Raw genomic sequence first — 27,354 nt, forward strand, 5'->3', positions numbered from 1 at the left:
AAAAAAAAAAAAAAGTTAAGCATTTATGAATCATTGGGAATTAATGAGAAGAAACAAACTGACCAACCAAACAAACCAATGTAGTCTGAAAGTCCTCTAATTATGGGGGCTTTTAAGGGCATGGGTCTTTACTGAAATGGGCAAAATCAATGAATCAAATGGGCTTATATCCAGAAACTCAAGCATTGCAAAGATTACCAAAAAAAAAAAATTTTTCGGAGAAGCTGTGGCAGTGTTTTGCAGTGTGTGTGTGTGTTTTTGTGTGTGTGGCTGAGATCCCTACAGTGGTCAGTGACATGGAGAGGCAAGGTGTCTGCCAGGCCAGTGTGGAACACAGGGCTCTGGGGAAGAGGACACAGACCTCCCAAGTACCCCCACCTGTCACAGATGACACTGAAAGCCTTAGATCCTGCCTTCATGGCTTTGGTCTTTGCTATAACCTCCGAAATCCTTCTGAGGGGCGAACTGCACATCTCTACTCACATAACAACTCTTCCCAAACCTCTGCACTCAGAGACTCGACCAATCTCTGGCATTGCTTCTAGCGGCTTAATGCTGTGTCCCTAGAATGACCCCAGTATCCTTAACATACCTGCCTGGGAAGGCTCAACCCTGCCAGGATAATTTACTCTGCTCCAGCCAAAACCTAGAGAGAAGCAGACAGGCCCCTGAACCCAACTAGAGCAGTTACTTTAGAAGCCTGCAATGATAAACACTTTCTCTGCCCTTTGGGATGTGAATCTACCACCCAACTCCGTTTCCGTGAGGACCTGAGAGCCTTCTCTTTGCAATGCAAACATTCAGGGAGCTCACTCTTGATCTTCCCAGTCCCTGTGGAAAGAGTAGAGCCTGACTTCAGTGGGTTCTTCCTGCGGTCTAATGCATGGCTTCCTCTCCTGAAGACAACAGAAGTTTGTTTCTGCCCCAGGTGAGCCAGGATGAAGACATCCAGGCAGTCTAGTCACATGAACCAAGCCTCTCCCCACAGACCACACTGTGTTTCCCTTGGCACACCGGGCCTATGAAACATGACCAGGCTTTTGTTTTGGGGATGTGAGTCCAGTCCACGCTGGACTATTTCCCATATTGCAATCATATTACTGAATAAACCATCCTACTGCTTTAACCAGGGTCAGTTTTGTTTATCTTCAACAGGAAGGAGAACCCTTCTTTACTTTTAGAACTCAATTACTTTTTCCATTTATTTGTTTCCAACTTTTCTTTTAGGTTTGGGGGTACCTGTGCAGGTTTGATCATGGGTAATTTGGGTCTCTGGAGTTTGCTGTATAGATTATTTTGTTACCAGGTATTGAGCATAGCACCCGATTAGGTAGCTTTTCCATCCTCATCTTCCTCTGACCCTCCACTCTCTAGTAGACCCTGATGTCTGCTGTTCCCTAGAAGTCAATGGTAACTCAAGAAGAAGCCACTTTCTTTGGATATTTTCAATGAGGTGATGAAGAGCATGAGTGATTTATGGGGGAAGTACGCATACCCAGCCCTAGGTGGGAAGCCAGGAAGCCCCCGACTGCCTCCCTGGACTCCTCAACTCCTTCCCCCTTCTAGGCCCCCTCAGTTTTCCCATCTGCACAGTTATTTTCTCTACTGGCCCTCCCAGCAAAGACACTTCAGGATTCTTCAATAGGAAGACAATCAGAGAGTCTGGGGAGAGGGGATCCCAGGGCCCTGATATCCCGGTGATGACTGTGCCCTCCTGGAGGAGATTTCCATGGAAATAGTAACTCCTGCTGAAGGGCACAGCTGCCCAGGACTCAGAGTGCGGCTTGGAGAGGGAAGCACTTCTGGGACTAGAGACAGGAGGGCTGATGGCGGTGGGTGAGTCCCTCCAAGAGGCTTACGCCTTCTCACCATTGGCAACATCCAGCCAAACTCCTGCTTGTTAATTCCGACCATGTAGGGGATAGCGTGGAACTTCCTTTCAGCTTGAAGCTCTTCAGGTGTTTTCGGCAGCAGCACCCCATCAATCACGGTGGCCAACAAAGAGTGACTCTGGGGGAGAGAGAAGTGCAGTGCCTGTGATTCCCTCCCAAGCCACACCCATGTCCCCAACTCTGCCTGTCTGGGGATGAGACCAGTACCACAGACAGGCATGGCCATGGGCCATGGCTGCACATATTCAGGGTCCTAACTTAAGGGGGTAGGTCTCTGTGACTCAGGGTAGAACTTCAGGCAGAGGCTGACACTGGTCAGGTGATGAGGAGAGGAAGAAATCTTCACTCAGATTGACATACATATATTATCTATATAAAATTACATGTCTATATATTTCAATTTGAAGTGCATGCATTTCCCTCTGTGTGTCCACAGTTGATTTTCGGTAGTCCTGGCAGTTGCTTCTGATAAAGCCCCCATGAATGCTGAATTAGAGAATACAGGGTCATCACTCAAAGGGGAAATACTGGGTTAGGTTCTTGCAAACCTCTGGCCACAAAATTTTCATCAACCTTCTTTTATGTGTGGGTTTCTGTTGAAAGAGACTTCCATGGTTCCATCCCACACAATAGGTATTACTTCAGCCCTTTCCATCACAGCCTCATGTATGAATCAGCCAATTTCCTTCTCCTTCTTCTGAACGTGCTATTTTGTGGATTTCTCAACACCGAATGCACAGCCAGCAGCACTGCAGCTCCTGCCTCATCCAGGCTTGTCTCACACAGGCGCCTTCCCCATAAGGCACAGCACAGCCTGCTTAGCCCAGGAACGACAGACAGCAGTGCTGCTCTTGGCATCACTCTAAACAGTGACATCACCACAAAAAGCACAAAAATGCAGAATACATGGCACTAAATAGACCACAAAGAGGACACTTGTTAGCATGAGAGATGAAACGAGAAGACAAGGTTGCCTCGCCAGATCTCAGATGGAACGTGCCCATCATGCAAATCCAGCTTCCCCTGCTCTGTACCTGCCTGTGTGTGACCATGAAAGTGCCACCAGTATCGATTTGGGGGTTATAAGGACATTTTAGCAAGCAGGTGAATTTATAAACGCAGAATCTGTGATTAATGAGGAAGAGATTGTGCTATCTATCTGTATTTAAACAAGAGCTGTTATTGATTCACAGGTGGCTTTGAGGAGGTACCAAACCCTCATCACTCAAGGAGCCTAGACTAGGACATGATTCCCTATTAGAGAGAAAATTATGAATAAAAGAATCAGTGATGAACTCACAGTATATCGAACCATGTCTTAATTTTAGGTTTTACCTTTGATGAATAATTTTTAAATGGTCACAGATTAGAGAGAGCCCGACTCACGTGTTGCCATCAGGGCAGCTGGTTCTGGGTACAGTTATATTTCATATTTAGTCACAATGGTGTAGTTGCTAAGATAGAACATGGATGTTGCTGAGATAGAGCATGGAAGTTGAAACCAGATTAACTGGATCTGAAGCCTGGCTCTGCTACTTACTGGCTAGGAGTTTCACCTGTTTGGGCCTGTTTTCTCATCTAAGAGGTGAGTTATTGTGAGGATTAAATGGCTGAACACATGTAAAATACTTAGCACAGCACCCGGTGTCTGGAAGGGCTGAATAACTGTCAGGCATTACTTGTTAGCAAGGTTGCTGTGGGTCCCTCTCATGGACACCAGTGTTCTGTGCCATCTTCCCAGTTCCATGCCCCATGGGCTATATTTCCCTCCTGGATATCAGATAGAACTGGACAATTCCTAGCCTTTGAGACCCTATGGCTTCCGGGACCTTTGGTCTGCTCTACAAAAGCCAATGAATGACAAGCTAGTTCGGGCTGCCTGGGGGAGATGTTCTGTGAAGTGGACCAGACCCAGCTGGACAAGGCGCAGATCCTAATCCAATATAGCTGACAATACAGAACAGGATTGGGGTACAAGTCCAGCCTCCTTGAGAAGCTGTTCAGTTCAGGCAGGGCTGCTGGGGGAGGCCAGCAAGAGGAGCAGCCCCTCTGGAAGGAAGATGCAGGGCAGGCTACGTGGAGGAGGTGCTGCCCGCCTGCGGTGGGCTCTGGGCAGTGAATGGTATTGACAGGTGAGGAAAGGAGTGAGAATTTCTAAACAGTGGGAATGGCATGAGCAAAAGGACACAGGTGTCACTGTGCAGGGTAAATTCCAGAAACAACCAAGAGTTTTGGGCTTGGAGAAATGCTGTGGGGCCGGGTCTAGAGGGAGGGACAGGTGCAGAGCCTACCTTCTGCACAGTCTGGCACACAGTGTGCACGCAGGTATGTTTTGAAGGACTAACTCCATGGAGGTAAGGGGATTTGTCTCATAAGAAGGGTCAGGCTTTTAAGAAGTGGGGGTGATGTGCTCTAACTCTGTTAAGGAAGGCCAGTCTGGCTGCACCATGAGACATGGAAATGGGGAGAGAAGTTGAAGTAGAAGAGGATAAAAGTTGAGGCAAGAGACAGGAGCACCTCAGTTGGGCGACAGCCATGCTGGAAGACTGCCATCAGCAACAATGACAAGTGATAGTTGTCCACTCAGAGTTTGCAAGTGGCTGCCCTGTGTGGAGCATAGCGTTGTGTCAGAAAACTCAGGGCTTCCTCTACTCCACCCCCTTTCTTACCCTCTGCATCCTGTCCATCAGCAAATCCTCACAGCTATTCCTTCAAAGATATCCAGACTCCAACCACTCCTCCCATCCCCACTGCCACAGCCCTGTCTAAGCTGCCAGGAGCCCTTGCCCTTGCCTGGATTATGGTAATGCAGTGGCTGTCCAGCTGGTCAACTGCATCCACTCTGCCCCTTTCCTACAGTCTATTTGAACACCAGAGGCAGAGACCTTTGTGAGATCTAAGATCATGTGACTCCTCTGTTCAAAACCTCCAAAGGCTTCCCATCTTGTTCAGAATCCAAATCCAAGCACTTTAATTGATCTCTCTCCCACTGCCCATTACCTCTTTAGCCTCAAGCCAGTCTGTCCCCACTCTCAGTCCTCTCCAGCCAGACTGGCCACTTCTGTTAGGGTCTTTGCAGTGGCTGTTTCCTCTGCCTGGAATAGGCTTCTCCAGGTTTCCTGACAGCTGGCTTCCCGCCTCCTCCAGAGCTTGGCTCAAATGCCACCTTCTCATTGAACCATTCCCTGATCCTGCTACTTAAATTAAAACCATCCGCAAACTCTACCCCCTAATGCTGCATACCATCAAACAGAATACATACTTGATTTGCTTTTTTATTGCACTCTCCCTGCACTGTAATGGAAGGTCCCAAGAGGGCAGGTAGTCTTTCTTGTTTCACTGCTATATCCCCAGCTCCTAAACAAGTCCTGTCACGTAGTAAGTGTTTATTATCTTTGCTGAATGAATCTCATGTACTCCGCCCATGACCATTTAGGAGAGTGCTGTGATCTCCAGGGACGCAGCAGAGAGGACAGGATTGTAAGATTCTGCAGAGGTGATGTCACCAGAAACTGTCAACCCACTGGGAGGTAGGGATGGGGGTGAGGAGATCTGGAGGATACTGTTGGAGTTTCCTGTGTGCTGGGAGGAGGCGAGTGTCCTTGGATTGAGATTTAGGCTTCCTCCCTCCATGGCTAAACATCCCTGTTATCTCTGCCTTCTGATTGTGGAAGGTTCTGGTTCAGCCTCCTCCTACAGTGCCATTTTGGGGAGCAGAAAATGTAAAAAAGAAGGGGAGTGGGCAGAGCCCAGGGAATACAATGTGATGCCTGGGAGCACCAGACTGGGAGTCAGGAAAATGGGTTCCAGGCCAGCCACTAGTCTTCCTGGCTGTGTTACCCAGGTAAGTCACTGCCCCTCTCTGGGCCTCAGCAACAAACACACAGGAGTTACTATAATTACCCAAGAGAGGATTCTTTCACTCACAGTTAATTGGACCTTAAAGGTGCTAAGACTCAAAACCTATAATCAAGAAATAAAAGGTCCTTACCTCTTTGGGGTCTCCCTGTAAGTCCAGAGTTAAGAAATTCTGTGAAGACAAAAGCAGAGGATGTGGGTGAGAGACTTCCCAGGAGAACACTGAGCTGGGTGAGTGGGGCAACAGGGGTGTCAGGTTCTCCCTCCTGGTGCCAAGCTGGCTGGGCCGAAAGGAAGTGGGCAAAACTCTGGCTCTGCTAGGCCTGAGCACAGGGTGAAGGCGTAGCAGGGAGGGGTGGGAACCAGCATGGGAAGGACGGGCCGGGGACTCTAAGCCAGGGTCGATGGAGCTCTGGAGAGGACACCCACTGGTTGAGGCTGCCCAGTCCTCCATCCCTCTCCCCTTCCTCTTCCCCTGGGAAGAACATGCCAATTCTCCTTCGGAGACCTCCTTCTTCTCCCATCACTCCATGAATTCAGATATCTATATGCAACCTGTGGTGCTCCATCTCCCTGAACATGAGTGTTAGTTCAGGGATGGGCATACACTCACGTCAATCCAACAGAGTTTACCCCAAAACTTTTGCAGGAATTGTTTAGAAAGAGGGTTTTTAAGCAGATAGGACATAATTCTAGAGTGCTGTTGTCTTTAACCTTCCCAGGAGATATATCTGCCTAAGAGTGAAGCCAACACAGAGATGTGCAAAGCTGAAGGATAGAGAATGGTAGATTCTCAATAATATCCTATGATCATCTGGATCCAGCCGTGCCTGAAGCCATCAACTCCTGAGATTTTCAGTTTACATGAGGATGCTATTGCAACACATTTCTTTTTCTGTTCAAGGCACTTGGGAGAGTTTCCTCATCTCCCATTAGAAAGCCCTGACTCATGCAAGCTCACTGAGTCTCATCCTACCCCACGCATCTCTTTGGTGTGTGTTCACCAAGATTGCAGTGACTGTAGTGTTGCACTGTAGTTCCCAGATCTGACCTGTGCTCAGGATGTAACCAGTGAAGGTCCCTCCATTAAGGATTGAAGTCCCACTAGCCAGGAGTGTGTGTGTGTGTGTGTGTGCATGCGCGAGTGTGTCTGTGTGTGGCTCTTTTTGTGTGGGTGTCTGTGTGTGGGTGTCTGTGTGTGTCTCTGTGTGTGTGTGTCTGTATGTGTTTCTCTGTGTGTGTGTCTATGTGTGTGTGTGTTTGTGTGGCTGCATGTGTGTGTACTGGAGGCAGTGTGTAATCATGGAGGCGCTTCCTCAAGATTGCAGAAAAACTCAAAAGAATGTTCCAGGATCTTAGGGATGGGTTTTCTCAAAGACTCAACTCTTCCCTTTTAAGCTGGGTACTCTGATGCCACATGCAGAATTGCTGGAATATTTGCCTCCTTCCAGGTGTTAGAAAACAGTTGTGTTTTAATTCCTTGAACACTTTGGTCACTTAGAGCCTGAGCCAAGGCCTAAGCACCAATACCACATTGGACTCAACTCATGGAAACACAAGCAGAGTCCAGTGGTAGATGCTGGCCTTGGCACCCAGGAGTAGCCTCAGGTCCAAGGAGAGAATGCAGGCTACTCCTGAGCTTGGAATTCACCCTCTTCCCCCTCAAAGGGAATAGTTCCCAATGGCCCTGGGTGCTGTGTCATCTGGATGTTTGTCCTCCTGGGCTTCCCTGTGATGAGAGACTGCCATGTCCGTTCAACAATCCTAAAGGTCCCCAAGTCCTAATATGTGAGGATGGCAGGGATGGCAGAAGATACTCTACACCTGCAGGTGTGGGTTCTGGGTCCTACAGTGCTGCCTCTGTGACTAATTTTAACTGGAACATGGGCCAATTACAAAATTTCTCTGTCTCTGTTACCTCTGTTAAAATGGGCACAATGATTTCAAAGTTGAATTTCTCAAGAAAGATAAGATGGAGTCAGGGTTAAGGGCATGAACTCCCCAATTCCACTGTCTGGTCTCAAATCCGGCTCCTCCACCTTCTCTGTGAAGCATCCCTGATTACTATAATGAATGCTTCCCCTCTGTGCTGCCACCATACTCAACCTGCGAAGTATATGAATGTGTTTCTCTTTGGATAGTTCCTTGAGAGCAGGGACTATGTCCACTTCATACCTGTTTTGCTACCTCTAACACCCACCCCTACATATTCAGCATGGATGAATGGATGGGTCAATGAAGGGATGTATGGAGTTGGTCAATACATGGAGTACAGTTGAATTGAATGGATACATGAATAGATGGGTGAAAACTAGCGAGCAGGTGATAACTGGATTGTTGATTTTGGAGGAATGGGTGATGGAGTTGAGATATAAGGTGGCTGGATGATCCATGAATGGTGGATGGATTGAAAATAGATAAATACAAAGTTATGAATAGGTTGACATTAGATTGATAAAAATATATGAGTGAATTGGATGAATTAGTGAACAGATAGATGGATAAGACAATCATAGATAGATGGATTAATGAATGGCTGGATGGATGACTATCCTAGGATGACAATTGAGTCAGAGTTTCAGAAAATCTAGAAAACTGGACCACCACCAGGTCTAATACAGACAGTTTCTAGGTCAACCAAGATAAATTGTGACATCTTTCTGAAAATCGTTGAGCTTACTATCTCCATCCTCCAAATTCAGGATGATGGTGTCCCCTGGGAATATGTAACATTTAATTTCTTAAAAATACATCTGAAAACAAGAATGGCAAAATATTAAATTTTGGTCAGGATTGGGGATTGTTACACAATTTTTTATCATGTTATTTTTTGACTTTCTTTTTATACATTTGTGGCATTTTACAATAAAAAAGGACAAATCAGATTCCCCATTCAGATACTGAGACTCCTGAGAGTTGAAAAATTGCCCCAGGTAACTGTCCCTGGGCAAGAGGACAGCTGAAATGAAGAAGTCTGGGACCAAGTTTACAGGGTTTGGGCTACAGGAACAGGCAACCTACCATTTTCAATGTCGTCTCCAAGAGCTCCTCTTCCGTCTTCTGTCGCAGGCAGTGAACCATGACAGCTGAGGTGGTGGTTTTGCACCCAGCAGTGATAGCAATTTGCTGCAAAGATCACAGGCAACAACAGAGTTCAAGAGTGACATCCCTTCCCTCCATCAATGAGGAAAGTGGCATTCTATCCCAAGCCCAACTTGTACTAGTGGCAGGGGTGGCAGCAGAAGATACTGTAGACCCGCGGGTGTGGGTTCCAGGTCCCACGGAGCATTGCCTCTGTTACTAATCTCAATTGTAACATGGGTCAATTATGTAAACTCTCATCTCTGCTACCTTATCTCCATTGAAATGGACATAATCATCTTAAGCTGAATGTATCAAGAAACATGAGGTGGAGCTGAGATAGACAGCATGGAATCCTGAATTTCTTTGTCTGCTTTCAAATCCTGGTTGTTCCACTTACCAGCTATTAGGCCATAGGCAGACCCTGAGAGACACAAGACACCATCACTGCCCAACATGGCACCAGGCCCTGGCACATAGGAGGAGTGCGGTCACAGACAGGGCACTGTACTGGCTGCTAGGGCCATGAGCTGGAGTCCCAACTCTGCCCTGACCACCTGCTGCCCTTGGCAAATCCCTTCCAAACCCTGTGTTGGTTTGCCAGGCTGTGAAACTGGGACACTGATCAGGGTGTCTCCTCGCCCTTCCTGCTCAGCCATTGGTGCCTCAGTGATTCTAGGAGAAGTTTAACTACAACCCACTGCAAAAGAGACCCCTGAGGATTCAGGAGCATAGAGCCAAGGGGGTAGGGGTGTCCAGCTGGGGACCTACCTCAGCCAAGGGCTTGACACCACCTTTCTTCACCAGAACAGCAGTGAGGGCTACGCCACTCTCAGAAATGGCCCGGTGGAAGAGGTTCTTGGCCAATGGAGACAAAACCTGAGAGCAGAGTGGAGGGGAGGAGAGTTCATGCTCAGGGGTGGGGTCAGTGACTCACTCGCTCTTCCAGGCTAGATCTACCCCACTATAAAACCAACACAGGATTGAGGAATCCAGTAGTGGGCTGACCCTCTGCCCACCTCGAGGCAGGTGGAAGGCTTCCTACAGCTCCCAGCACCTCTCATCTGGCTTTTCATCCCAGCTTCCCCAGTGTCTCCTGCACCCAATCCCCCACCCCAGCAGGACCCCTCACATCCCCAGGTTGTGTCTATGACCCACAACCCCTGCCCCATCCCTCCCTATCCTCGGCTCCATCCCTCCTTCCTCTGCCTGCCTCCCCTAACCCACCAGACCCCACAGTCACAAAGACTGTTGCCTCCTTCTTGGGCATGGACCAGCCATCAGACCACCCCAGAGGAATTCCCAGCCTGCTCAGTGTCCATGTCCCCGCCACATGTAGTTCAGGTTTAAGCCAAACAATGACCTCTGTCCACCTCTTCTCTCTGCCTGCCCTTACTCATAATTTATGCCTATTCCCACTTCCCAGGAGAAGGGATGTGAGTCCTTATGTTAACATGAGTGGGAGGGAGAGAGAGAAAGAGACAGAGAAAGAGAGAGAGAGCTCAACCAAGACAGAAGCAGAGAATGCCACCATTGCAGACTGCAACTGGAGATTTGTATGGCCCCGGAACACTAAGCTGAGCTCTGAGCTTCCTGGGGGCCAAGGAGAGCTTGGTCTTTAGCTTTCCACCCCTGATGCTGGGCTGTGAGTAGGGCCAGTCCTGAATTCAGGTATTGTAATCAGAGGTATCCGTAGCTGGATTGACAGGTGTCCAGGAGGTCTCATCTGCATCACATCAAGCGTGGGGTTGAGCCCGGTGCCAGGAACACTCACAAGAACAGAGACACTTTCTGCTCCCGCTGACTCTCCAAAGATGGTCACAGAGTCTGGGTTCCCTCCAAAACCGGCAATGTTGTCCTGTACCCAGCGCAGAGCAGCCAGCTGGTCCAGGTGACCCCAGTTCCCTGGGCTGTGTTCATCCCCTGTGCTGCCAGGAAGAGAACAGGTTGAGGGTGGGGAGCAGAGATGTCATGCAGGACCTTCAGGACCACAGATGGGACTGGGGGCTCTCAGTGAACCCTTAAGAATAAGGCTGGGCTTCAGCATCTCTGAGACCCTGCCTTCATTAGTACAGCATTATGGTGATGTATGGTTCTACATTCACTCAACTGGCAACTATTTACTGAGCATCTACTGTATGCCTGACACTGTCCTATGAGCTAGAGCACATCTGAGACCAAAGCAGGCAAAACCTGTGACGACATTGAGTTCCCACTACAGATCACAAGCAGATAAACAGATACATAGAGAGAATATAATGATGTTAGGTAGTCAAAGTGCATGAGGTAAATACAATGGAATAAGGAAAAAAACAGGGGTGGGACAGGGGGTGCCATTTCAGATCCCAATCAGGGAAGGCCTTTTGGAGGCAGTGACATTTGAGGTTTTGGAGATAAAGACCTTCATAAAACAAGCACAATGAGCACATCAGCCTTGTAAATATCCAAAGAAAGGAATTCCAGCCAGAAGAAAAAGCAAGTGCAAAGGGCCTGGGGCCCAGTCAAAGAAAGTGTGAGTCAGGAGGTGCAGCTAGAGAGGGCCCTGGGGCCTGGCAAGAACTTCGGCTGTCATGGTAACAAACATGGGATGCCCCTGCAGGGTTTTGTGCAGAGGCATCGCATGATTCAATGCATGTGTTAAGTGATCACTCTGGCTACTGTGCGACTCAGCCTCAGTATAAAAGTGGCAGGGATCTGAAAGTGTTAAAGATCATAATCAAGGTGAGAGACAGAGAGCTTTGGCTGGGCTAGGAGCCAGGGAGGAGGTGCAAAGTAGTGGACTCTGGGTGGATTCTCAAGGTGGAGCCAAGAGGGTTGTGAGAAAAGAGACAGTCCAGGCTGCCCACAAGGCCTTCTCCTGAGCCCCCGGGAGGACGCGGCAGCAGCAGCTGAGTGGAGGCATGGTGGGAGGACAAGGGGGTCTCCGTTGGGAGTGGGGCAGTGGGAGTCAAGGATTCAGCTTGTCCCTGGGAAGAGTGGGGCGCCCTTTAGACAGTCAGGGGCGGGGAGGAGGGAGTGAGTGATGCCTGTGGGCTTCAAAGGTGAGGTGGGCTGGAAACAGGGGCTCTGGGCTGCTCCCTGGGATCACTGAGAATTAGTAGGGAGGGAGAGGGAGACAAGAGAGGCCTGTGGACAGGGAAGGGGGAGGACCAGGAAAGGGGCTGGGAAGGAAGCGTGTCACAGAGGCTGAGCAGCCATCTGCTGCTGCTGGGAGGTCCTGAGAGGTTGAGTGGAGAGCAGGGGGAGGTCATTGATGACAGCGATGAGGCCAGCTGAGTGGCGTGATCAGGAAGAAACCTGACAGGCATGGTTGGAGGAGAACCTTAGAAAAGGTTCATAGCAGTTGCACCTTGAAGGAGATCTGACTCCTGTCTGCATGGAGATCTGATGGGAAGACTCCATCCTTGCTTCCTGCACTTGCCAAATTTCAAGCAGAAAATGGGGTGAGCGGGTCCCAACACTCCTCCAGGAAGGGGTCAGATGCTCCCACACCCCACCGTCTGCAGCCCCCATTCCTTCACCCACAACATGTCCTGTGCTCCATCTGTGACTCTGCCCTTTCCTTCCTTTCCATGAGAAGTCAGATGTGTCAACCTTCACCTACTGGGCTGCCTGCTAAGTGTCATGACAGAGAAAAGCAATGTGCTGGAGAAACATAGGTGAAGAAGAGATGAGTCTTTCGGTGGAGGAAACTGGGGGCTGGGTCTTGCAGGATGAAGAGGAGTTCTTCAGGCAGAGTAAGCATTCCAGGCAGAGGGAACAGCACATGCAAAAGCTCAGAGGCAAGTGGATGAGTGGCTGGGTAGTGAGAGGGTAGGCAGTGTCCAATTATGAAGGGGCTTGGATGCCTGACTGTGGAACCTAGCTAACCTCCCCTGAGGGCTGGCATGACCAGAGCTGGGTCCTAGCATCCTCGTGCTGGGGGACAAAGTGCAGTGAGGAGAGTCCAATTCCTTACCTGAAGAATCCCCAGATGCCCAGGCGGTATTGAATGGTCACCACCACCACGTTTTCATGGGCAGCAAGGGCCAGCCCATCATAGGTTGATGCTGCGCCCACCATCAGCCCCCCTCCGTGGATCCACACCATCACCTGGGCAGGTAGGAAGCAACATACCAGTTACAGGACGCAGAGCCAGGGAGCACTCAGAAGATGTCTTGTTTGGTGACCTACCTGTTGGTTACAACTGAAGGAGGATGTTATCCAAAGTTCACCAGCGCCCAGCAACGTTGCAAAAGGCAATCTCTCTCCTCCATAATTCTCCCAACTGGTGCCCAAGCCACCATCCCACTGCACATACCCTGGCTGCCACTTCCTTTCTACCCAGCCTCCAGTGCCTCCTCCCCGCAAGGCTCTTCATGCTGAGAACATCATCATGGGCATAGCAAAGGCTAAGGATGTCCTCTTCTCCCCCTCACTCCCATCACCCTCAAGCCTGGACTGCTCATGCACTCAGTACCCATGGGGGAGCCCTTATATCTCAGCTTCATCTCAGTTAACTCTCTCATGGTGAAGTAAACTTCTCTGTGCATGAATAATTGGCTCGAGAAGCACACGTGCCTGTGATGGTGTCTCTTCCTCAAATGCCTACTTATGCCTCTGCATCCCCAAACCCTATCCACCCTGCAGAGCTCAGCCTAAAACCCCCTTCAGGATGCCTTCAATCAATGGACTAACACTGTCTGAGAACTTAGTATGTGCCAGAGACTCTGCTAATACCAGAGGATGAGAGTGGATACAATTCCTCATGCATGGTTCTTGCATTTTAAAAGTCCACATAGCGGGGAAGAAGTGAGAGGGGCTAAAATAATAATATTGTAATAATATTATTCATGAAATATAAAAGAACTCGTAACATAAACTATGTCCCAAGTGCTGTTCTAAGCACAGTAAAATGAACTATCCATTGGGTAGGTACTAACACTGTGTCATTCTCCAGATGGGAAAATGGAGGCACTTAACCTGCCCAAGGTCCTACAACTCAAAAGTGGTAGCAGCAGGACTTTAACCCAGGCAGTCTGCCTCCAGAGTTCACATGTTGAGCTCCCCAGCACACTGCAGGCGCCGGCCACAGTGCAGTGAGTTCACTATTAGGGCAGGGGTACGAGTCTGCCTCTGCCTACTTAGCCAGGGACTGAGATCAAGCTTAGTGGTCACCCTTGACTGATCATATGTGATGATTCCCATTTTGAGGAAACAGAGGCTTAGAGAAATTAAGAAACTCCCAAGTCTCTCAGCTAGTCAAAGGCAGAACCAGGATTTAAACCCAGATCGTGTAGTTCTAGAACCTGTGGCCATTCCTGGATGTTCTCCTGCCTCCAGGTTCCCAGAGCCCTTGTTTCTCCCACACCTCTAATCCCTGCATGCCTCCTGGGGAGGGACTGAGTGTGCATTCATCTTTGTGTGAAGGCTGAGCCCGAGGGCTGGCCTGCAATAACATGCTGAAGGGAGGATATGTCTCTACAGACCAAAAGGCAAGATCCTTGAAGGCAGGGACTGTGTGGAGTGGGTTCATGTTCCTCCTTTCCCTGAAGCCCCAGGTCTAACTGTGTATATGGGGCACTGAATATACAATAGAAGAATGAATGAATGAATGAATGAGTGAGTAAACCTTTCTCCCACTTCCTGTGTCTCACAAAGCACACGTGGGGCCAACTTCTAGTCCCACATTCACAGACCTCCTCCCCCATTCCTGGGCACCATGCCACAGTGCCCATGGGAGACTGGCTGGAGGCAACACCCCTTGTTTTTTCACCCTGGGTGGCCTCCTTTACCAGGAGACCCTCCCCACCCTCCAACCTGCAGATGGCAGGCTACCCTGTGTCCTGCCCTTCATTTATTTGGGAAATTCTGACTCACTGGGTCATCAGCCTTTGCCAAGACAATTAGGGAGGAAAATTAGATACCAAAAAAAATCCCAAATATTTGGCCAAAGGCAAAAGTAAGAGCTTCTGGGATTGTCCCAGGCTCCACTCCCAACTCCTGTACCCAGACAGTGAAAGTTACCCCAGATGAATGTTGGTGTGCTGCAGAAAGGCCACATAAAAGCTCAATGCCCTACTCCATGTCAAAAGCACTGGTTTGAAGATCAGAAGACTTGAGCCAAAACTACCCTACTGGGTGACCTCCCCTTCCCTGTCTGGGCCTCAGTTTCTCTATCTGAAAAGGAAGAGTTGGGGTGTTGGCTTTTCTCTAAGTTCCTTCCACCACTAACATTGAAAATCATGTCTTACCCACTCTGGGTATCAGATTTTTAATTCAGTAACTAAAAGTAATCATTCTTATCCTTCTATTAGCATGAGGGAACTTGGACCAATTAAGATGTTCATTAAAGATGCAAAACAAAGAGTGCCTGTGTCACGAGGGTAAACTGAGGTGTGGAAAACCAGTGTTTCCTGTGGAGGCCCTGGGGTCCTGAAACAATCCTGGCCTGTGCAGCTCCCTCCCCAAGCTGCCTTCACCCCCTTCCGGTCTGCCCCAGACGATGTGGGGTACTGGCGCTGACACGCCTTGACCAGGGGATCCCATGGCTTACCGGCAGCCTGCTTTTCTTGGTCAAGTCAGCAGGAGTGTAAATGTTGAGGTAAAGGCAGTCTTCAGAAAACTTGAGAGGAATGTTCTCCTTTCGGTTTGTAAATAGCTCTGAGAGTAACTGCCCTGCCTTGGGATCTTGGGTGCACCTGGGGAAGGGGAAAGAAGAATCCCTGAAGTTCAGCCAGATCTAAGCGAAGTGTCTTCTAGGGCAGCGCCTTGGACTGGGAGGTTTAAGCCTGAAAATGGAATTGATATTTACAGACTCACGACACTGTAGTGGGTAGGAGGCTATCAGGGGCTTCAGATGGGGGCGCTGGGACTCACTAAGGTCTCCTAAGACCAAGCAGAGTGAGAAGGGCTTCACACCTCTTTTCTTCCCGGAGCCTTTGGGATCCCAGCATCAAGGAGGGGAGACAACAAATACACTGATCCTCCCTGGGAGGTGACATTTCTTGCAATAGCTCAGGGGTGAAATCTTTGTGGGACAACATCAGGAGAACTGTGCTCTAGTTTTGTCTCTCCCATCCATTTACAGGGTGACCTTGGGTGAATTCCTTTTACATTCTGGGTCCCAATCTGCCAGGTCTAAGTGAGCGGAGTGATTTCTTTTTTTTTTTTTTTTTTTTTTGAGAAGGAGTCTCACTCTGTCGCCCAGGCTGGAGTGCAGTGGCACAGTCTCGGCTCACTGCAAGCTCCACCTCCCAGGTTCACGCCATTCTCCTGCCTCAGCCTCTCCAAGTAGCTGGGACTACAGGCGACCTCCACCATGCCCGGCTAATTTTTTTGTATTTTTGGTAGAGACGGGGTTTCACCGTGGTCTCGATCTCCTGACCTCGTGATCGGCCCTCCTCGGCCTCCCAAAGTGCTGGGATTACAAGCGTGAGCCACCGCGCCTGGCCGTGATTTCTACATGAGGCTTGCAGCCCTGACATGCCAAGATTCTACCATCCGCCTCTCCCAGGCAAGTGCTGTTGTGTTGCCCTGATGAAACATCTCAAGGATACAACATAGATGAACATTGGTAATAGTTATTTAGTTCTCCCAGTGTTCCAGGCACTGTTTTAAGTACCCTTTGTATATTAACTCATTTAAGCCTCAGATTAGTCTCATTAGGTAGGTTCTATTATCTCCATTTTACAGATGAGAAAACTAAAGCCCAAAGAGGTTAGAGAACCTATCCAAGGTTACATAGCCAGGTAGATCCATGCCATGTGGTGCTTATACACAAGTATATTATAAGCAACAGTCCCAGATCTCAATGTACCAGAAGGCAGGCATCACCGCCCCCAGTAGGTATATGAGGAAACTGAGTCACTCAAACTCTGGGATGACACAGCTGTCAAGTGACAGAATCAGAGCCAGCAAAGAAGACTTCTTGATTCCATCCTGGGAAATTTTCCTAAGATCACCAAGTGCAAGAGGAATAACAATAATAATAATTTTAAAAAGACATTCCAATGTGAAGAAAGGGAAAAAGAACTCAACCTCACTGTTCTTCAGATAAATGCAAATTAAAGAGGAAAATAATATTGCTGGTATTGTTATTATTATTTTTTCTATACAATAGCCAAAAATATTTTTAATAATCCCAAGCATTGCCAAGAGTCTGCCAAATGGAGATGTTCATACATCAATGGGAGGAGTGTAGTTGGAATATTTTGGGAGGGAAATCAAACAAGAGATACATACTCTTTGACTCAGAAATGTCATTTCTGAGAAGTTATCCTAAACTATTCATGAATGTGCATAAATGTTTCACATTCATGATGTTATATTATTAAAAACATCATATGTAACTTAATGACCCCAACTAAAAGCTTGGGGAAATTAATTATGGTTCAATACCAAATGTAATGCAGCTTTTAATACCAGGCTGTGCTATTTAATGGCATGGAATGATGCTCATGATATACTTATAAATGAGCAAAGCAGGCATCCAAATTATCTCAATATAGCATTCCCTTTTAAAGGAAGAAAGTATAGCAACAGGCAAAAAAACTGGAATACAAACAAAATATTACATCGTAATACATTGCCACCTAAAATATTGATAGTTGTTCTCTCTGGGTGGTGGGATATTGTATGTGATTTTAATTTTCTTACTTTTCCTTCTCTGAATTTCCTGAATTTTCTGTAATAAGTATATATTACATTTGCACCCAGAAAATAAAAACAGTAAATATTATTTTTAAAAAAATAGCAAAGAAAAGAAGGCAGCCAGAGGTGGGCTGCTGGAAAGCCTCCGAACACCTAGCTGCCGAGATGAATAGGGTCTTCTCTGATGCCTGTAGGGTCCTTGGCACCCTGGGGAGAGGTGGTGAGGCCAATTAGAATCTTTGGGCTTTTCTTCCCAGCTTGGCCAGGGTGAATGGACACACCTGCCATTGTTCTCCTCAGGAATAGGCACACTTGAGAGTTGAGCACTTGCCGAGTGGACGCCTCAGTACACTTGCCACCCACACACCTCCTGGCCCACCCCTCTCCCCTAGTATGTCAAAGTTCAAGACAGCGGAATTCATGGGATCCTTCCTTCTGATCTGCCTCACCTGCTTAACTGCTTCTTTGTTTCCAAGGCACTTGTCCCGTTCTAACATATCACATATTCCATGGAGTAATTTGCATGTTGTTCTTATCTGTCTCCCCCTGCTAGAATGCACGCTCCATGAACCTAGGGATCTTTGCTTTGTTCACTAATGGATCCCAAGAACCCAGAACATGCCTGGCCCACAGTAGGTGCTCAATAAACATGTGTTAAATAATGGACTCCAGAATGCTGTGAGAGTTCTGGAATGTTCTTAAGGATCTACAACGATCTTAAGGATTCCAGAACAAAGGACTGGCCCATTGGGGGACTGCCTTGACTCCTTCCTGCATCACTTTGAGGTGAACATCCCCACGGACGCATGCCACAGCCACCCCTGGCTTACATAGGAGGGTACGAGGTGGCATTCTTCACGAAGCTCCACGGTTCTGCAGGCTGCGGTGGAGTAAACCTCAGGGGTCCAAGAGGGGGCTTGGCAAAAGGGATTCCCAGGAAAACGGCCACAGGCTGTGCAAATCCTTCTAAGCTGACGAACTTCCCCAACACTTTGCCATGCACGGTGTCCACCACAGGTGGCGAGGACGGATGCCCTGCTGGACATAGAGAAGAAATCAGGATGCATCAGAGGCAAAAGTCTGGACTTGGATTCCAGGTGCAGTTTGCCACTTTCTAAGTGAGTGACCTTAAATAAGTCACCTAAACCCTCTAGGCCTCAGTTTTTCTTGATGTACAATAGGGATGAGGATCAATGTCCCTCCTAACCCATCAAACTGGTTTAAGGGGCAAATTAGAATTAGAGGCATAAAAACATCCAGCCAAAAATAAATGCAAGAAGGACAGCCACTAGGAAAGAACAAGACATTTAGCTTCCCCCTTAAAAGTCTCTGGAAACATTTATCCATTAGAATCCTGGCACTGAGCCGCATGCTGGATGAGAGGATGAACAAGGGGTGTCCCATATTCTGACAAGCACTGACCCTTATAGGGAAGGGTCACATATATACCTGGGGCTACAGCTGGGAAGGAAGTGGCCATGTCCTGGGAGAGGTACCCATAAGGCAGTCTACGAATTAGAAGAGGGGCAAGGCCTTCTGATTGCGGGCATCATGGAGGAGCTGGGACTTGCAGTAGGGGAGGACTGAATAAGGGGAGATGAGAAGCAGGGAGTGGTACACAGCAGTGAGAAGGGAATGTGCTGAGGCTCAGAGCAGCAGAATGCAGAGCCTGCCTGGGGAAGGGGGCATGGCCCACATGCACCAGGTGGAGTCTGAGGGGAGTGGAAGATATTCCTGGAATGAGACAGCGCATGTCAGGGAGAGCCTAGAATGCCAGGCTAAGCGCTTGAGTTTTCTTTAGTGGACAAATAAGCAGCAGGAACCATTCCAGATAAAGCATGCAATCAGGTCAAGGAAGATTCTTCTGGTGGCCCTGGGCAGGTCTGCTCCATTATTGCAGCACGGACAATGTTTCCTCATTGAGCTGAAATTCATTTCCCACAGCCTCCGCATCAGTTCTGGTTCTACCTGTCATGGGACTATACTGGCCTGATCTGATCTGCAGCCTGTGGCCTTTCAGACAGTTGATCTTGCTGCCCACCCCTCAGTTCCTATCTGGCTCCAGTGACCTCAATTTGTCTGAGCTTCCCTCCTGGGAAGTGATTTCCAGACTCTTGCCCTCCCAGCTGCTCTGCTTTGGATACAGACAAGACGTCAACACCTCCCTCAAAGTGTGGGGCTGGAACAGAAGAGAACAATTCAGATTTAGTCTTAAAGGGGAATATCCAATCACAATGGAAACCCCTTATGCAAAGCTCAGTTACACAACAACATCCATGTCTCATTAATAGCCAACCCTGCAATGTCAATATTTAGCTTCTTTTCATTTGTTGTTGTTGCTAATTACAAATAATACTGAGATGAATTTCCTTGGAAGCATGTTTATCGACATAGCAATGGGTGGTGGCATTACATGTGGCCTGTTTTCTTGGTGATTTCCACCTTTTCAGCACTGTATGGGATTTCTGGTCTTCACCTGAAATCCTCCCCACCCTCCCATCTTAATTATTTTAAAATTTTAAATTAAAAAAGAAAAAATATGAAGAAATACGATGATGTCTAAAAGGTCTTTTGAAAGACTCGGAGACCAGGCACAGTGGCTCACCTGTAATCCCAGCAGTTTGGGAGGCCAAGGCAGGCAGATCATTTGAGGTCAGGAGATCAAGACCAGCCTGGCCAACATGGTGAAAACCCCTCTCTACTGAAAATACAAAAATTAGCTGGGCGTGGTAGCATGTGCCTGTAATCCTGGCTCCTCCAGAGAGAGAGAAGAAGGAAAGAAGGAAAGGAAAGATGGAAGGAAGGAAGGAAGGGAGGAAGGGACAAAGGAAGGAGGGAAGGAAGGAAGGAGGGAAGGAAGGAAGGAAGGAAGGAAGGAAGGAAAGAAGGAAGGAAGGCAGGCAGGCAGGCGAGTGGGAGTGAGGGAGGGAGGGAAAGAAAAGAAAGGAAAAGAAAAGACTTGGTCCCTGACCAGAGGTGGGGGAAATGGAAGGGAAAGAAGACCAAAGAGCTGGCTTGTGATGCTGGATCCCTGTTTACACAGGCTCGGTGGAGATGTCAGTGGGATATCATGGCAAGATGGTGCCACAGGACAAGCGCACTTCAAAGCTGGAAGGAAGCCTGGTTGGGGAGCAGGGCAGAATCTTCTCCTGGACGGTGAGGGTACATACGGCGGATGTGTATGGCTTCATTGAAGATGCCAGTGTGAGAGAGAAGAGAAAAAAAACAAAGGTCAAACACAGGGACCACTATAGCCAAGACCGAAGATCCATCAGAGTAGGGGGAAGAGGACGTTCCCATGTCTTCGAAGCCCAGGGAGGAAGAGGGCCAGGAACCAGCTGAGAGTGCTGAGGACTTCAGGGAGGTGGAGGAGGGTCAAGGCAGAGAAGAAACCACTGGGCTGGTCCTTTTCAGCTCAGGGATTCCCTTCAACAGGATGAGGTGGATGGCAGCCAGATTGCCAAGGGTGAAAAACTGAGTGAATGGGGGGAGGCAGAAACAAGTCTGAGAACAAGAGCAGTTGCCACTGATGTTATATGAAGCGTGAACATGGTGGGCACCTACTATGTGCCAGGCATGCATTCCAGTTTGTTTAAATTCATCTTCAAATAAGCCTTTCTGGGTAGGCATCAACATGCCCAATTTACAGAGGAGGAAACTGAGGAAGTGGAGGCAGCCTGTATGGTCTTCCTAAGGAAGGAAATGGATGGCATTGCCAGGAGTAACCAGAGGTAAAGGAACATTCAGTTCCAAATAGGCTTCCTCTCTTCCTCTGTCCTTCCCCACAGTTCCAGAGCTCTCACAGTGTCAGGCCGCCAGAAGGAAGACAGGAGGCAGATGGGGCTGGGCTGTCAGGATTCAGGACCCAGAGACAGACCCAGGCATGATTTTCGGGTTGACCTTGGGCAAGTGCATTTCCCCATGTAAGTCTCAGTTTCTCTGTCTATAAAATGGCACAGTGGTATTTCGAGGCCCCTCGCTGTGCCCCTCTATGTACCACGTGCTTTGTTTTCTGTATTCTGATGCTCTGGCATCTGAGGCCTTGTTGACCTTGGAGAAACTGTCCCTCCCAGAGTCTAGCCACCCCAGAGCCCACACCCCAACCGCCTTTTTGATGGATTGCCATGCCCTGGCCACTACCCACCTGCCCTAATCATGCCAGGGCTAGGTACAAAACAATTAGGAACAGCCCCTGTGCCCCAGAGCCCCCTGAAGTATCCCAACTCGCCATTCCTCAGCCTGCCTGCCCTGCCTTTCCTCTTCTATCCTTGGAAGCCACAGTAAAAGCCCCTTGGCCTCAGATCCGCCCTGTCCCCTCCCCATGGTCTGCTGCTTCCCCTTGTGCCCTGCCCACTGGTGTCCCCCTCCTGTTGAGAAGATGAGTAAGAAACTGTCTTTTTAATGGCAAGAGGTCCTGATATAGTGGCCCGACCACAGCTCAAATTTTCTATTCATACACCACATTTTTAAACATCGCCTTTAAATTTATCCACCCTTTTTCGTACTTTCTACATGCCAGGCGCTGCCAAGAGTGCTTTAGAAACAACCACCCATTTCCTCCTCACCAAAGCCCAGGGAGGTAGGCAGCACTGCCACCTCTATTTGAGAGAGGGGGTAACCCAAGCATGGAATAGCTCAGTCCCTTGCCTAAGGGCACACAGCGAGAAAGCGCCCAGAGGGAACTCAAACCCTCGCACTGTGGCTCCAGAGTCGATGCTCTTAATATTATGTTGAGCCGCTCTCCGTTATCCAGCCATAACGGGACTAATTAAGGGACAGCAAACTGAACTGCCTAAATTTCTCGTGTGTGCGGCGTGAGGTGGGCCGGCTGCCGGCCTGCATCGGGGCGAGCAGTGCAGGGCGGTCTCAGGATGTTCACCCTCCCTGCGTCTCCGCGCGGGCCAGGCTGGCGGGGCTCAGCTGCTCCAAGTCCAAGTCCAAGTCCAAGTACGGAGGGCGCGCACCGCGCGGAGCCGGACCTGTTGTGTCTTTGCCGTTCTACGCATCTGCGCCCATCTCGGCCCAGAACAAGGATTTCAAAAAGTGCCCGGCATATTTGACTTCAGAAGGACTCACCCCAAGCCGCGGAAGCAGCGAGAGCGGCCAGGACAAGAGCACGGAGCCACATCGTGGAAGGGCGACAGTCCCCGGGGCCTGTGAGGTCTCCCTGCAGCTCAGAGGGACTGCGCTGTCCAGCCCTGGAGCCAAGCCCCGCCCAGAGTTACCGCCCTGCGCTGCCAATTGCCTAATCCTCTAATTGGGAGAGATCAGAAAAGCCCTCCCTTTTCCCAGATCTCCCTGGGCTTCTAGTGGGGCCTCAAGCCAAGCCCACCCACAGTTTACCCTCTTTCATCAAACCAGTCTGGACTCTACTCTCAGATTACAGAGAGCTATAAACTTGCCCAACTACTTGTTACATAAGGGTTTCACCCTTGCAGGACTCTAACCTCAGTGCACTGTGACGGCCCCCAAAGGCCCACACCAGCAGGCAGATGCTTTTAGGCAAAGGGAAGCTTTGATCCGAGGTCCTAAGAAAAAACTGGAAAATGTTAGAGCCACTCACACCTCACAGCTCAGCTGGGTAAGTTAGGACATATCTCAGCTCCCAGGCCTTGTGTTTTCATAGCTTTCCAGGCTCTCAAGCTTGGAAGCAATCTTAAATTTCATCAAGTCCCCTTTCTGAGGCCTGAATTAGCTTCACAATATCCTGCCAAGTGGCCCAGCCTCCTGTCACACACCATCAGTGTCAGAGAACTCACTACTTTCCAAAGCAGGGATTTTTGGACAGAATGTAAAAATGAACTCCGTCCCCCCATAGTCCCTGGCTCTAATCATCCATCCATCTATGTACCCATCCATTTTGTGAACATTTACCAAAATGCTTGGCACCTGGCCACATATAATGGTTACAAAGGCCAATTCAAGACATGGTTCAGCTTTTCAAGGGGCTCACCATTGTAGACAAGACAGATGGGGTGGAGGAGCAGTAGGGGTGATATCAAGGCAATGTGAAATCACCAAATTAAGGGGATACAGAGTACTCTGGGCACACCTGGAAAGCTGTCATTTACAAGCTGCTGGGGACACAAGGAGGTCACTCAAAGCCTCTTTCATGGGATTATTCAATGTCCAACAATAGAGAATTCACTAAACACACTCTGGTACCGCTGGCTAGGGAAATATGATGTATTCACTCAAAATAGTGATGCGCACAGCTATTTATTAACAATGAAGATAGGATGCGTTGTGAAAGGAGAAAATAACAGGTTATAAATTGTTGTGCGGTGCAGGCAGTTCCTCAAAAAGTTCAACACAGAGTTTCCATATGACCCAGCAATTCCCCTCCTAGGTGTCTACCGAAGAGAACTGAAAGCATGTCCATACAAAAACTTATACACAAAGAGCAGTGTCATTCATCCCAGTCAAAAAGTGGGCACAACCCACATGTCCGTGACCGGATGAATGTGTAAATAAAGTGTGGTCTATGCATGCAGAGGCATATCATCCAGCCATAAGAAGAACATGCCACAACGTGGATGAAGCTGGAAAACATCGTGGTAAAGGAAAGAAGCCAGCCACAAAAGGCCACATGTCGTATGATGTTTTTTATATGTAATTTCCAGAATAGTCAAATCCATGGAGACAGAAAGTGGTTGACAGGGTCTGGGGAAGGGGAAAGAGACAGGAATGAGGAATAACTGCTGATGGGTATGAATTTTATCTTGGGGGTGGTAAAAATATTCTGGGATTAAATAGTGATGATGTTAGTGCAATTTTGGGAATATACTAAAAACCACTAGATCGTACACTTTAAAAAGGTAAACTTTATGACATGTGACTTGTATTTCAATAAAATAATGAAATATTTTTGAAAATTTAGATAGGTATAATATGGTCCCGTTTTAGTAGTAACATATGTCTTTATTTGCATGAGAAAATATTGGAAGGCTATATATCTAATTAGAATTACAACAGCCATTTCCTGGCTGTAATCTTGTCAGTGTTTTACTTATTTGCATTTTCCACTTTTATTTCTTCATACATTCATTGACAAATATTTACTGAGAGCTTACTGTGTGGCAACCACTATGCTGAGAGTTTTGTATGCAGGATCTCAGTTCTCAAAATAACCCTGTGAGATTAATGCTGTCTCACGATCTTAAATTGATTTCTGTTGTTTAAGCCACCCAGTCTGTGATATTTTCTTCTGGCAGCCTAAGTAGACTAATACATAGGCTCAACTCAATTCTGTTATTTATTCCCAAAAGAAACTAAGGCCCAGAGATGGGGAGGGATTGCCTAAGGTCACACAGCGACTCAATGGCAAAGTCAGAACCAGAACTTGAGGCTTCTGCCTTCCAGCACAGTGTGGCTGGCAGCCATTTCTCTTGCTTTTATACATCAGGAAGATATTCTAATCGGTAGCCTTATCTAAGGCAAATTGCCTTGTCAGTTCATTGACCCAGGCTTAGCACGGTAGGGCTGAAGGGATAGAAATAGCCAGGGGAGGCTGGGCACTGTGGCAACCCTTCCCGCTCGGTAATCCCAGCACTCTGAGAGGCCGAGGTGGGAGGATTGCTTGAGAGAGGAGTTCAAGACCAACCTGGGAAACATAGTCAGACCCTATCTCTCCAAGAAGAAGGGGAAAGGAAGAAGAAAAGAAAGAAGAAGAAGAAAAAGAGGAAGAAGAAGAAGAAGAAAGAGAAGGAGAAGGAGGGAAGAAAGAAGAAAGAAGAAGAGGAAGAAGAAAGACAGAGAGAGACAAAGAAAGAAAGAGAGGAAGGAAGGAAGGAAGGGAGGGAGGGAGGGAGGGACAAAGATGGGAGCCATGTACCAGGTACCTGGGGAGCTATGTTCTATTTTCCCAATGTCACTTGGCAAACCTGCCCTTGTCCAGGCCAGACCACTATTGACATTAGGAAAGACTGGACAACCAGCAGCCATAAATCACATGACAGTCCCAGAGCTGCTGATGGATTCTTGCCCAAGGCCATAAGTTGTAGCTGAAATGAAGCTTCTGGAGACCCAAACTCAAAAAGGGATGCTCATTGGCACTCATTCTAGCCACGTGCAGGCTGGTAAGGGGCATTGTGTGATGGAAATGAGGATGCTGTGACAGCATGTGAATCAGTCCCCAGAGCTAATTGACTCTACAAAAGTTGACCTGAGCTTTAGGGTTCCTCCCTTACTTTTATCCAGGACAGAAACCTGGTTGATAAACTGCATGCTAATAAAAAGCATCCCTATCTCTATCCACAAGGGAAAATCTGGGTAGTCCTCCTAAGTAGAAAGCAAGGCTAGTCCCACTCACTCAGCACAATACACACACGCACACACATATGCACACATGCACATGCCTGTTAACCATCCTGCCCTGTTGCCCTAGCCAGCTGGCCTTTGCAACCTGGGAAACAGCCCTGGTTCTTGGCCTATGAAGATTTTATGGTGCTGTGTTCACAAAATATAAAAGGTAAGGATTAGTTCTTCTCCTGAACCACTGCTCAATCACATGCCCGCTTGTGACACCAGCCAATTGTGCAAACAGAGAATTTTTTGGCCACTCCTAGGTTTTGCCTGGGTCTGGCTGCAGCCTCTGACACCTTTTTCTGGTTCATGATGACTCTGCAGATTGTGATGCGTGAGGCTGGAGCCTACCAAGCCTTACAATAGATCCAATTTTTGCTTAATACATATAACTCCCCTGCAACACTTCAGCTGTAAGCACTATGTCTCTTGTTTAAGTGGCAGTTGGTTGAGGGGGGGGGCGGGTGGTGGTTATTGTTTTCCCTGGGGAACACCCTCTGGTTTCCCATGTGGAACTATATGATGTGGAAAGTAAAATCCGAGGAACTGGCCTTAACTTCTAAGCAGGTGGTAGGACTTGGGAAAGTGAGCATATCTGGGGGCTTCAAATGAACTCCCCCAAACCTTTCCACCTCCATCAGTTTACTCAGCAGAGATATGGAAACTCATATTAGAGCAGGCATTGGGCACAGCAAGCCCATGTCCTGCTGAGCTCCTCATTCAGCTTTGTCTCCGAACCGTGGGATTGATCAGGTGTAGATTTTGTGGTGGAGAACACTGAACTGGGAGACAGAAGTCTGAGAATCCACTGGGTGACATTTGGGAATTCCTTGTGGAAAAGCAGGAGGTGGCTGTGGGGGAGGGGCTCTCTCATGCACCCTTCACCGTGGCTCCACACTCTATGAATCCAGGATTCTATGACATTCTCCACTGCAGCCTGGGCATATGCAGTGTTTCTGGAAACTCACTTATTCTCACACGAATATCATGGGTTTTTGCCTCATCTGCATATCATCTGTACTTCCACGAGCAGTTTTCTTTAAATGAAGCACTCTTTTTACTTTAACACGCTCACTCAAAAAAGAGACTTTATACCATTTCCATAAGTGCAAGACCTGTATAACCTGCCATAAATTAGAGGTATGCATGGAAAATGTGTGACTGCATTTTTTAAATTAAAACGATGGTAAAAATAAAAACATACATAAAGAAAAGCCAGTAAAAACACTTCTAGTTTACAAAAGTATATAACTGAAAGAAGTCACTCAATGGGAAAAGTGAATCACTGAAGACCAGTTAGTTACCTGAAAGCAGGTCCAGCCTTGATCGCCATCATAACCACCATGTAGGTGACAAGGCAAGGGTTACCTACCTTTGGCAAGGGTCATCGTCATCAAGGTCATTTCTTTCTGCTTCAGGGAACATCTTCCTGTTAACATTCGGTTCAATGGGCAGAAATTGTATTATGTTACACCTTCCCAGGACCACGATGCTGTGTTATACTTAGGGGGTCATACTCCCTGGGGTCAATCAGGTCCTAGGACTGACTGGTCAGAGCATCGGGGGAAATTTGGGCCTGGTCATGGGT

The 27,354-nt window shown here is 48.2% G+C and overlaps 1 protein-coding gene across 1 annotated transcript in view; it reads right to left on the reverse strand.

The window, feature by feature from the left end:
* Positions 1-22,590, reverse strand: part of LOC116470596 (liver carboxylesterase 1) — a 28,179-nt gene extending 5,589 nt beyond the window's left edge. Inside the window, exons 1-9 of the mRNA XM_058440377.1 lie at positions 22,539-22,590; positions 18,293-18,497; positions 15,367-15,511; positions 12,790-12,923; positions 10,606-10,759; positions 9,603-9,710; positions 8,772-8,876; positions 5,884-5,922; positions 1,870-2,010 (exon numbers count right to left, since the gene is read on the reverse strand). Coding sequence (XP_058296360.1) covers positions 1,870-2,010; positions 5,884-5,922; positions 8,772-8,876; positions 9,603-9,710; positions 10,606-10,759; positions 12,790-12,923; positions 15,367-15,511; positions 18,293-18,497; positions 22,539-22,590 — 1,083 coding nt within the window. The remainder of the gene's footprint in view (positions 1-1,869; positions 2,011-5,883; positions 5,923-8,771; positions 8,877-9,602; positions 9,711-10,605; positions 10,760-12,789; positions 12,924-15,366; positions 15,512-18,292; positions 18,498-22,538) is intronic.
* Between the last annotated feature and the right edge of the window lie 4,764 nt (positions 22,591-27,354).

Source organism: Hylobates moloch, unplaced genomic scaffold, assembly GCF_009828535.3.
Source record: "Hylobates moloch isolate HMO894 unplaced genomic scaffold, HMol_V3 SCAFFOLD_6, whole genome shotgun sequence".
Lineage (NCBI taxonomy): Eukaryota > Metazoa > Chordata > Mammalia > Primates > Hylobatidae > Hylobates > Hylobates moloch.